This window comes from Cryptomeria japonica, chromosome 4 (assembly GCF_030272615.1).
Source record: "Cryptomeria japonica chromosome 4, Sugi_1.0, whole genome shotgun sequence".
NCBI classification, from domain to species: domain Eukaryota; kingdom Viridiplantae; phylum Streptophyta; class Pinopsida; order Cupressales; family Cupressaceae; genus Cryptomeria; species Cryptomeria japonica.
The window spans coordinates 28,334,810-28,347,981 of NC_081408.1; the positions used below are offsets into that span (position 1 = coordinate 28,334,810).

At 28.5% G+C, this 13,172-nt stretch overlaps 1 protein-coding gene across 1 annotated transcript; it reads right to left on the reverse strand.

Annotated features, from left to right (window-relative positions):
• Positions 1-7,763: 7,763 nt before the first annotated feature.
• LOC131079239 (uncharacterized) lies at positions 7,764-8,729 on the reverse strand. Its single transcript, XM_058017140.2, has one exon. The coding sequence runs from the start codon at positions 8,657-8,659 to the stop codon at positions 7,913-7,915; it is 747 nt and encodes a 248-aa protein (XP_057873123.2). The 5' UTR covers positions 8,660-8,729; the 3' UTR covers positions 7,764-7,912.
• Between the last annotated feature and the right edge of the window lie 4,443 nt (positions 8,730-13,172).

Here is a 13,172-nt window from a genome sequence, read left to right on the forward strand (position 1 = left end):
TTCCCAAAAACTCTTGTCACAAGCCTAATTACCAAATCGTGAGGAAAAACTATAATTCCTTCCAAGCTATCGACCTTAATTTCTCCAAAAATGATCATTTGCCTTTTCTTACCTCTCATTCTAATGGGAGTATCTGTTGAAACTTAAATTCTAGACTTGAAACACTGTGGGAAAACTCACGGCGAGGACAATTTGACGAGCATAAATAGACCATCCTCCAAATTCTAGAACATTCCATACAAATTAATTAATGATACCTCAGGGTTAGATTAACTCTGCCAGTCACTGATTAAACATTAGCTAGACAAAATATACTTGCCATACCAAATCATCATATCAATGCTCATGTTGTATACTATCATAAATAAATACCACTAAAGGCAATGTCATATCTTGGCAATAAAATTGTCCCTCATAACCAAGGCTTTATTCCCAAAATCCCACCAATTTCATCAATATAATCTAGAGCCTTTACTCATAAATAGATCTACAAATAGGATACTAAGAACAATAGAGGTAATGAAAACAACAAAAGAAAAATAAATATATACATACACACATACATACATACATACACACACATACATATACATGTATGTATATGGATATATATCAAAAAGGCTCCAAAAACACTAAGAATTTGTAAACCTAAATCTTTTCCACTACTCTCTAAATCGACCTTACCCAATACCTACTTTTTCTAGACAAATCCCATCAGCATAAAGATTTGCAGGGATGTCTTCTTTTTTATTTTCTTCCCTATAAATATGATTTATAATGAAAGATTTAAAGTATTTTTATAACTCTTAGAATCTACTTAACCAATTGTTTAACCTCCAATTCTATGTTTTGCCTGATCTTAGAGCATTAATGATCAATACAGAACCACCTTCAATTTCCAATTTTCTTATCCCTAGATCTTTGCATAATAAGAGACCTTCTATTAGGGAACTTATTTCTATGACATTATTAGTTTCTTCCCCTATTGGTATAGAGGCCCCATTGAAATTTATTTTATACCAACCTTTTTCTAGAGGAGACCATCTACACTCTTTCCTTTTATCTTTTGAAGCTTGTCCTCCTTTGCCACTGAAAGGAGGGATTTTCAACCCCATCCACTTCTTTCTGATTATCTCATCTTTGATTGTGAAGGAATATTCTATGTTTTGGGTATTACTTTTTATTTTTTACTTTTATAATCGAGGCATCTATCTTATTTATGAGTTTTCTAATGGTAATTGTTTCCCTTTAAAAATCTTCATGTTTCTTTCCTTCCATATTTCTCATAGAAAGATAGAAGGTGTGATTATCCAAATAAAACCATAAATACTATTCTTGAGGTGGATAGGTCATTTCTGTAGGAGTCTTAGAAGGTCTTAGGGAAAGGTTGTATACTAGTCGAGTTTACTTACCGGCCATATCCAACACTGACTTTTAAATTCACAATTTAGTAGCAAATGATCTGAAGTTTCTTTGTCTTTTTCATAGAGAGGACACCTATTAGGGTCTTCGTATCCATACTTGCTAAACCAGTCCATTGTTAATATTTTTTCTTGCATCCCTGCCCATAGGAACAATCTTGCCTTGGGCAAAAATGACTTATCCCAACATAGAACGATTGGCAAATTTATTTTATGATGTCGGTTGTTATTAAGATAATTATATCCTTCTTTCACATTATAATCTCTAGACTTAGCCTTATTCCATATAAGTCTATCTTCACCTCTCCTTATAGTAATTCTCCTTTCCTTTAATATATCTATAAGCCAATTGATGTCTCTATCTTGTAAATTCAACATATTCAAGGGCTTCCATTTCCAACCTAGGGTCAGATCGTTATTGTCTAATAATACATAATCCTTGACATACTTACCTATTTTTGTTTCGAAGGCCTCTCTTAGGACTTGATTATTTAGAAGGTTGTGCATATGTAGGCATCCCTTCCACGAGTCACTCCAAAAGAGTTCTTTATTACCATCCGCTATATTCCAAGACAATTTCTCTACTATAATACTCTTGCAATCCATAAGAAAATTCCAAATTCTAGATCCCTTTGGAGGGTTTGTAGTTTTGAATATACTAACTAGGTCATTGGCATTTAAATATTTGTGATTCAAGATCCTAACCCACTTCAGATGAGGTTCCTTATGCATTTTCTAAATCAATTTTGCTCCTAAAGCCTTTTTTTGTTTTGACTAATTTCTTAAACCCAAGCCTCCTTCTATCTTAGGTTTACAAATTTTATCCCATCCAATAAGTGCAAACTTCTTCTTCTCTGACATCTCCTACCAATAAAAGATCTTGAGTTTCATATTCAAATTATCTCTAACACCTGCTATCAAGTATAGAAGATAAGATTGATTTTAGGATAATTATCTTCACTATCACTTATAGCCACCTCCCTTTCCATGACTGAAGTCTTTTATCTAATTTGGATAACACATTATCCCAATTGTTTTTGGATTTAATACCCTTTCCCATGGGATGACCTAGGTATTTACAATGGAGAGCACCTCTACTAAATCCTAGAATATATTTTGAATTTCTCTTTCCTTAATTTTGTTCGTATGAAAGAAGAAGATATTTTATTTATATTTAATAACTACTTGCCCAGAACCCCTAGAGTACCAATCTAGTGAGTTTTAGATTTTTTTCTTCTTTCTTGCTACTTTACCCAAATAGAAATATTTTGTTTGCAAAATCTTAGTGGGTTACAGAAAGGAGGTTACTTGTAATCTTATTCTATGATTCTTGTGACTTAGATATAGTCCTGCCTAATTATTTTGCAATAATAATGAATAGAGAAGGAGATATTGGATCTCCTTGTCTTAATCCTCTAAATATCTTGAAGAAACCTTTTGAGGTCCTATTTACTAATATAGATATCTTTGGGCTAGAGATATATTAAAAAATTAAATTAATCCATTGTTTGGAAAATCCAAATTCCTCTAGGCATTTACAAAGAAATCTCCAATCCACCTTGTCATAGGACTTTTTATTGTCAAGCTTTACCAACATATAGGAATCATAATTTTGTTGAATATAAAGGATTTCTTCTTTCTCTATAATTATCCCATCATAGATAGACCTACTAGGGACAAATCTTGTTTGTTCTTTTGCTATAATGGATGGTAATATTACTTTCAATCTATTTGCTAGGGCCTTAGCCAATATCTTATATACTATATTACACAGAGATATAGGTCTAAACTCATCTAAGCTTACTAACTTATCTATTTTAGGAATTAGTGTTATAAAGGTATTAATAATTTCTCTAAGGAATATCCCTGAAATTATAGGACTTTCCAATGCATCTACCAATTCATCTCCTACGAATTGCCAACATGCTTGGAGAAAGCTTGCTGGAAATACATCTGGACTAGGGGCCTTATAGATGGATGGAGTTGTTTCAGGGATAATTCTATTTCTTCTTTGGAAAATTTACTCATTAGTTTTTTATTTTGATCTTCAGTAATCAACTTGGGGATATTGTTTAGCAAGATGAACTAGGCTTCTAAATCTAAGGCTTCATAATTATTTAAAATATTTTTGGAAAAAACCTACTGTAGCCTTGGAAATTTCTTTTGGATCTTCCAATAATCTCCCTAAAACATCCTTTAACTTAGTGATTCTTTTGATATTGTTCCTTTCCTTGGTGTTGTAATGGAAGAACTTAGTATTTTTGTCTCCTTCCAAAAGCCAATTTCTCTTGACTTCTGTCACCAAAAGATTTCCTCTTTGGACAATATGTCCTCATATTTTTGTAACAATTCCTTCTCTTTAAGATAAATAATTTGATTCATTCCCTCCTTAATTACTTGTTCATTTAATTTCTCCTAATATACCTCTATTTGCTCTTTGATTTTAAAAATATTGCCAAATTATTCCTTGTTCTTGTTGAAGATTCCTTTTAATATTTTTTAGTTTAGTCATAAAGTAGCAGAGTTTTGATCATATAACCTTTTCCTGCTTCCACCACTGCTCAACCATCTCAACAAACTTATTGTTTTTTGTCCACATCTTCTCAAATTTGAAGGGACATCTTTTAGGCCTATGTTCCTCTGAGAGAGTTAATTTAACTAGATAGTGATCTGATCTTGAAATTGGAAAGATCATTGCTTTGAGGATATGATGAAAAACTGTCATGTTACCTTTAAAAAGAAATCTGTCTAATTTAATGCTCTCTCGCTAAAGATATCTCTCCTATTGTTTCATGTATAAACTCCATTTTCTATTTTTATATCCATTAAATTATGTTGATATGTCCATTCTCTGAAATCAATTAAGGATTGAGGTTCTCTCTTTATACCCCCAACTTTCTCTAATAACTCTAATATAGCATTGAAGTCACCCCCTAATATATTGTTCTAGTTTAGGTTTAAGGTTAAGTGCTCCCCTATTTCATCCCAAGCTTCTCTTTTCTTGAGATTAGGAATGGGTCCATAAATGTTGAAAAATGTGAACGGTAGATTACTACTTAAACTTTCTACTAAGGAGAAAATACAGCTTTTATTTTCAATAATTACTTCTACTAAAACTTTCTGTGGATTTCATATTATACCCAATCCAACTAATGCTCCTTCAGTGGGTATCTCCTCCCATTTGCAACACCCTGTCCTCTTCTTAAATTCCTCTAAATCAATATCCTTCAGTTTTGTTTCTTGGAACATAAGAATTTTTGCCTTGGCCGAAAAAATACAATATTTCAGAATATGTTTCTTGTTAGGGGCATTCATGCCCCTAAAATTCCACGTTATTATTTTCATGGTGACGTGGGAATGAACTTCCCCTTCCCTACATTCAATAAAGATGTTATTTTAGTTTGATCTGTTGCTGCCCCGTCTTTATTTGTTAATTTTGAAAGAGATTTTCTACCTCTTTTCTTGGGAGTTTTTGCACAATATGGTCTAGACTTTTTGGGGTTGTAGTGACAAATGTCGAGAAAACCTATTGTGGCTTCTAACTCCATGCCCACTTATCTATCTATATGCATTCTTCTCTCTCTCCACTACCTCTTCCTCTATATCCTTCATAAATTGATCAAATTGTTGACTCCCAATATCCTCATCTACTCCTACCATCTGTTCTACATTGAAGACATCTTCGAAAATCCCATAAGAAGCTTTATGTTTAGAGGGCATATCTTCCTTTTAACTTGTACCTTTTTCCTTGTCACATGCAAGGATTGGAGATGCTTGTTGTTGCTCTTCTCCATCTTCATCTAATAATTCCATGTATTCAATCACATATGCCTAAAATTATTTCAACTGATGTAGGGTTTCTTTACTTGTTGAAATCCTTTCTTCCCTATCTCCTCTGTTTCTCTTAAGATTTCTACTAATAGGGTTCTCTGCCCCTGATTTAGATTTATAATTTTTTACATATACTTCTTTAATTCTATTGGTTTCTATAGTAAATCCACCATCACTCTTATTCAATTTGATGGAAACTTTTGATGTTGGGATTTCCTTAATCTGATTTGTCCTTTCTGGGATATGCCTTGATTTCATAATAATATTAGATTCATCTATTACCCCATAATAGGAGGGTTGTAGGAACCAACTGCCTTTCTCTGAAGTGATTTCAATAGGCTCTAATTCCTTGATATCTCCTTCTATATCAATACGAATTTTAAGTTCCTTAGCTAGTTTACTACCTTGAATTCCTTGACACCCTAGGAATGAACCCATCTTATTGCCTATCATTTCTATAATCATAGGGAAGTGATGTGTAGCAAACATCGATCCAATAATTGCCCCATGCGGATAAAATTGATAAGCTTCTGAAAATGACACACAAATCAATTGAAGATGTGCAGGTTATAAAAAATGAACACCTCTCAATAGAAAGCCATTCATAATGCAAAAAAATTAATTGTTTTAGTTTCGTGAAACCTCTCAATAGAAAGACAGTCATAATGAAAACATTATGAATGAAAACTTTTTGAAGGCAATTCAAACATTGTTTCACTTTAAAGAAAATTTCTTATTAAAATAACATTAACATAGCACAAATCTACTATGGTAGTATAGAAATATCCTAGAATTGGAGAGGGGTTTGTGCAATTTGAGCTTTCATCTTTCGAGTATCACTACATTAGAAAATAAAGGAAAAACACAATAGTAAGGCATTCTAACAATTTTTTGGTCTCCAACTATCATGATTTTTCTATATACACCTTCACATCAAATCCAGATATTTGAGACTATTCATTCATAATATGCTGGAAAAAAAAAATAATAACTAATTAAATTTCTATGCGTTAAACTTGATAACCAATTTGAAAGTCAAAGATTATCAAATCTATAATATTTCCACAATCCATTCAAATATTGTCATAGTTTGTGTATTTGATGGTAAAAAATTCTCACACAATCAAATCTAGAAATTTTCAATAATAGTCAAAGATTAGGTTCCTTTATTTTACACTTTGATTGATTTTGAAATGAAAAGGGCTAAGAGATTTAGATTTTTTTTTTGTGTATTGTATTTAATTTTTAACATCATAGTAACTAGAATGTAAACTTGGTAACTCCATTATCTAGATGCAATGACAATAATTACATTAAAATAATTAAATTTTAAAATAGTGATTGAAATCTAATCTAATTTTTCTACATCAAAAGAAGATAGTAATTAAAGATAGATATTTAATTCAAATTATAATAATTATATAATAATTAAAATTTTAATTCGAAAAAATAATTATAAATTAAATTTATTGTAATAACTATCAATTACTATTAGAAATTTTTTAAAAGGCATAAATAAATAAATTTTAAACTTATTATTAAAAAAATAAATCTAATTTTATCTCTTTTAATATTTTTTCCCTTTTAAAAATTAGAAAAACAAGACAATAAAAGAAAAGAATATTAAAAGATATTCTTATTAAAAAATCATAATAAATTTATTTATTTTTCTTTCATGCGCCTTTTTTTCCTAATCAACTATATGAAATAAAAGAAAATAATACTTAAAGATGTTCTTATTTAAAAAATAATAAAAAAATATTTTTTTTTTGTCATGCACATTAAATTCCTAGTTAATAATATTAAAATATATATTTTTAAATTTTTTAATAATAATTTTTTAAATTAATATAAATATAGATTAGTATTAAAATATATATTTGTTAAATTTGTATTATGATTTTTTTATTAATTCAACAAATTATTAAAAATTAAATTTAGTAAATTTCCCAGCATTAAACTTGACAATCAATTAGAAAATTAAAGATTTTTTTAATTTTTATTTTTGTTTATTTTATCTATTAATTGATTATGTATCAAGAAAGCTAAAAAAGATTAGAATGATTTTTGTGGGCAATGGCTATTCTCCATACACAACAGTACAATTGTAAAAACACGAACTAGCATAACACAGTTGTTCTTCAATATGATTTTTTGTATAAAAGTATTGAGAAGGCAAACTAATAGGATCTAACCAGTAAAAATTGCATAAAAATCTATTGTGATTTGCAATTTTTTGTGCTTTTGATAAATGCTATTTTGTATGGAGAATATACTACATTTTTATGCACTACAATTTCATTGATTATGTCATAAAGAATACTAAACTTAAATATAATGACTAGAATTTAAGCTGGATATTTCATGCAATGTAACAACAAATAACTAAATTTCTAAATAGTGGGCGGAATCTAGCTTGATAACTCCATAAAATTGAAATAAATATGTATTCTGAATAAATCTATTCACCACAAATGCTTAAAGAAATAGCATTAACATCAGATCAAGAGTCAGAAAGATAAGTGAAATAGTAGAATAATGTCGAAAACACACAACCAGTCAAGTGCCCATCATACTATTCTCAACGCTTCAACCATATAACTGAAAAAAAAGGCAATTCCAACAGCAGCCAGAGCAACTGAAGTCCAAAGCTTCACAGCTTATGAAGATATTGCAGCCTTCACTTCCATTGCAGTGGGTTTCTTCCAATTTTTCTGAATTCCAGCAACATGGCTCTTTCCCACAACTGCTACAACTGATTTACATTCCTTTGCAACTTCAAACAATCTAGAGGCCATATACAAGTCCCTCTCATGAATCATTGTCTCTGCCATACTTGGGAATTCCCTTTCCAAGATTTGATTATTTCCAGTAATTGCATCCACATCTACTGATAAGAAGGCCGCAATAGGTAACATTAATAGACAGATGACAACAAACTTAGTTTTATACCAGAAGCTCATCTGTGACCATGTCCTTTGGCAAGTTATCTCAATAGGTCTGTCACCCAATATGACCTCACCACCATATTTCTTTGCTTCTCTGTATGCACTTAGGAACTCAGAGCCAGGAAAAACTTTAAGTTTCTTCCCAAACTTTGCCGTAATCAAGCTGAAAAGAATTTCGAAAGCGTTAATATTGCTATCCTTCCACATAGCAACCATAGCATCAGTAAAACTGGGTACTTTTACAATTTCAGGTGTTTGAGGATGCAAGAAGTATGATCTGCTTTCACACAACTCTAGGAATACAAAATCTGGTTTCAAGAAGCCAATGATTGCTTCAACATCCTTGCAAGATTGTGAAGAGACATGACATGTTCCAACCAAGAAAACATTGCAGCTGCCTTTCACGGATTCGCATTGTAAAGTTACAGCTTTCTTCCCCAGGGCTTCTGGAAGTTCCATCTGAGCAGGTTGTAGGAGAAAAGGATTTGAAATAATGTTTCTTATTTCTTCTTGTAAGCCACTCCTGCACTTATATATCTTTTGCGAAATTCAATCTGTATTTAAACACAATAGCCGACAATCTTCGACGATATTTCTGAAAAAAAGATCTTATGTAAAAAAATTTACTCCTCACTGCTAGATGGGCGCAGTTGAGCAAGCCTTATTTAGAAGAGCGTGTTTATATTCCGTTTATAGATATAAATATCACGGCGAGTCATGCCAAATAAGTAGTTTGCTAATTTAAAAAAATTACTTTATACTATATTATAGAAATCGTAATAACTCTTATTTAATATCTCTATTTTTATATATAAATAATTTTAATAAACAATTTATTTAAAATTATATTTATTTTGAAGTTTTTTTTTTATATTAATTATAGATTAGTCAAAAAAGGTAAGAAACAGTACGAAGAGTTCACAAGAAGACACCAACTCCGGAGGCAAGCCTCACACGGAGAGAGAGTCACAACCAAAAAGGACCGAGTATAAAAAATATATTACATACGGAAACACAATTTACATAGGATCGGTAAACTGTAAGGAATTAATGAGGTAAATCCTCAAACTGCTCAACCCAAGCAGTCCATCCAAGAGGCCCTTCCATCCAAGCGATTTTCGAATTGTAACTTATAAATATCACGGCCAGTCATATCATATAAATATTTTGCTAATATAAAAAAAACTACTTTATACTATATTATAGAAATCTAATAACTCGTAAGAAAAAGTAATTATTATATAAAAATAATAATAAAAAATGTCATTATCATTCTTATCTTTGTTTTTTATATATAAATAATTTTAATTATTTATTAATTTAAAATTAATATTTTCAGTTTTAAATTGTAAGTATTCTTATCTTTGTTTTTTATATATATTTAATATTATGCAATTAAATAAATATTATATATAAAATTAAAAAGCAACTTGCCTGGATAATACTATTGCATTCACTGAAATCAAATCATAAATTAATTTATACCTATTATACAACATTATTATTTGTATTTTCAAAATATTATTATTTTTATAAAATTTAAATGTATATTTAAAAATTAAATAAATAAAAAAATTATTTGTCTACAATTTGATTGGTTTAACAAATTTTGTATTGTAAGAATGATCTATTTACTATTTTTAATATTTTTTTATGAAATTGTTTTATTTCAAGCATTATCCACGGGAGGGAATACTTTATTTGCTCCGTTAAAACCCTACTACTACCATTACAAGAAAACACTTTCGGAGCTCTCCTCTCGTAGGTTTTTTTATTTTTAAATTGTAATAACTCTTATTTAAGAAAAAGCAATTTATTATATGAAAATAATAATAAAAAATATCATTCTCATTCTTATCTTTGTTTTATATGTATAATTTTATTAATTATCGATTAATTTAAAATTAATATTTTCAGGTTGAAATTGTAAATATTCTTTATCTCTATTTTTCATTTATAATTAATATTAATAAATTATTTATTTAAAATTAAATTTCTAATTTCTAAATTTAAACAACTATTATATATAAAATTAAAAAGCATCTTTATTATTTTTATCTTCACTTTTATATATATATATTGTAATTTTGCCTATCTATTTATTTAAAATAAATTTTCTCAATTTAAAAAATATTTTATATTATATTATAAAAACCTTAAAAAATCATTTTTCTAAAATAAACTTAATAATTTTTTTTTTCTTTTTTTTTTCCTTTTTTTTTTCAAAAACAAACAATTGTTATATGAAAAAAATCAAAAAACTTTAATATTATCCTTTATCTCTCTTTTTATATACTAGCTTATATATATTGAATTACATATATAAACAAAGCTAAAAGATGAGGCTTTAATATTTTATTATCCCACTTTATTAATTTAAAAAAATTAAAGCCTAGAAATCTTCTAGCTTATATATATAATTCAATATATATAAGCTAAAAATAAATTAAATATCCAAATATTTATTAGTTTACAAGTCCACTAATTTATTTCTAATTAATTAGTTAAATAAACTTTAAAGAATGATTTTTTTTATAATGGAGATATTTTAACTTTAATAAAATTATTTTAATATATGAATAATGCTAATACAATAGTAGGTATTATCAAATTTTAATTAATTTTGGATAGTTACCATTGGATTTTAGTTATGTTTTAACTAGAGTTAAGGTTGGCTTAGGATTAGGGTTTAATTAAGGTTATCTTTTAATTACAATTAAAATCAAGGTTAGGATTCAAATGTCTTACAGGTAGGGTTAAGGTTAAGGTTCAATTTGGTTTAGGGTGAGGGTTGATTTTTGTCTAGTGTTAGGTTAGACTTATATATAGTATTATAATTAGGGTTGGGATTAAAATATTATGAACAATTTAATAAAGATTAGGATTCAATTTGGTTTAGTGTTTGATTAAGTTTAAGGCTAGAGTTAAATTTGTCTATTGTTCATTTAGGTTAACATTCAATTTGGTTTATTTTTAAATTAAGGGTTAAGATTTAATTTGGTTTAGTGTTCATAAATATAAGGAATTGTAATCATAAATACAATGAATTAGTGATAGGGTTAGGGTTCAATTTGGTTTGATGTTAGATTTAGGGTTCAACTTTATTTAGGATTTGGATTTAATTTGGATTAATGCTCAATTAGGTTTGGGTTTATCATTCAATTTGGTTTAGTGTTATGGTTATGGATTTATTTGGTTTAGTATTACCATTAAGGTTTAATAAGGTTTAGGGTTAAAGTTCAATTTGCCTTAGTGTTAGGATTGGGGTTCATTTTGGTTTAGTGTTAGGTTCAAGGTTTAATTTGATTGACCATTTGGATTTAATTTTTTTTTTATGGTTAGGGTTCAACTTGACTGAATATTCAATTAGGTTGAAGTTTAGTTTAGTGTTCAATTTGACTTAATAAAATTTCTTTAAAAAAATGAAAGAATCCATATCTCTTAGCTTTCTTTATATATATATTCAAATATTTTTAGAAGAAGGATTATAGTTCAATTTTATGGTTAGGGTTCAACTTGACTGAATATTCAATTAGGTTGAAGTTTAGTTTAGTGTTCAATTTGACTTAATTAAATTTCTTTAAAAAAATGAAAGAGTCCATCTCTCTCTCTCTCTATATATATATGTATATATATATATTCAAATATTTTTAGAAGAAGGATTATAGTTCAATTTGATTTAAGGTTTTAATTAGGTTTGTAGTTAGGATTCACCTTGGTTTATAGCTAGGGTTTATTTTATTTTAGTATTAGGGGTAGAGGTTAATTTGATTTACCGGTTAGTGTTTAATTTAATCTACTATTCAGGTTAGGGTGTAATTTTGTTTACAAGTAGGGCTAGGGTTGAATTTAATGTAAGGTTAGGGTTATAAAACTTGGTTTAATATTAAAGTTAAATATGATATAAAAAATAGGGTTTAGTTTGGTTTAATGTTCAATTAGGTTTAATGGTAAGTTTGAAATTTATTTAGTGTTAAGGTTTGATTTGGCTTATGATTTAGATTTGGTTTGGTTTAGGGTTAGGGTTCACTTTCATTTAGTGATAGGGTGAGGGTTTATTTTGGTTTAGTGTGAGACTTGAATTTTGTACCGTATTAGAGTTCAATTTTGTTTACAATTCATTTTGGTTTAGTATTAAGATAAGGGTTCAATTTGAATTAGTGTTGAGGTTAGGGAAAAATTTCATTTAGACTTATAGTTCAATATAGTTTAGTGTTCATTTAGTATTAGGGTTCAATTTGGTTTAGTGTTTATTTAAGATTAGGTTTAATCTAGTTTAGTGTTTAATAAGGACATGGGTTAGGATTTAATTTTTTTATGGTTGGAGTTAATGTTCATTTTGGTTTCTAGGGTTATAGTTAAATTTGGTTTAATGTTATGGTTATGATTCCATTTGGTGTATGGTTTGTCTTTAATTTGGCTTAATATAAGATTTAGGGTTCAATTTAATTTAGTGTTAGGTTTACCATTTTAGTTAGAGTTTAATTAAGTTCATAGTCATGGTTTAATATCATTTTATTTTATGGTTAAGGTTCAATTTGGTGTAGTGTTGGGATAAGAATCAATTTTGTCTACTATTCACTTAGGCTTAGGGTCACAATTCAATTTAAGTTCAATTTTAGTGTTAGCTTTAGGATAAAATCAAACTTAGGGTTAGGATTCACTTTGGGGTAGTGTTAAGGTCAAGATTATATATAAAATCAGAGTTAGGATTAAAGTAAAAAGACCAACCCTAACACAATAATGATAAGGGTTCAATTTTCTTTAGTGTTCAATTATGTTTATGGCTAGGTTTCAATTGTATTTAATACTCAATGAGCTTTAGGGTTAAGTTTCAATTTGGTTAAGTGTTTAATTAGGTTTAGTGTTGGAGTCCAATTTTATTTAGTTTTTGGGTTGGTATTTTAATGATCAATTGAATTAAAATTATATTTCAAAGTTTCAAATTGTAAGAATTCTTAACTTTATTTTT

What these genes read in the sequence shown, in the direction of transcription:
- LOC131079239 (XM_058017140.2), bottom strand. Translation starts at nt 8,659, where the DNA reads ATGGAACTTCCAGAAGCCCTGGGGAAGAAAGCTGTAACTTTACAATGC.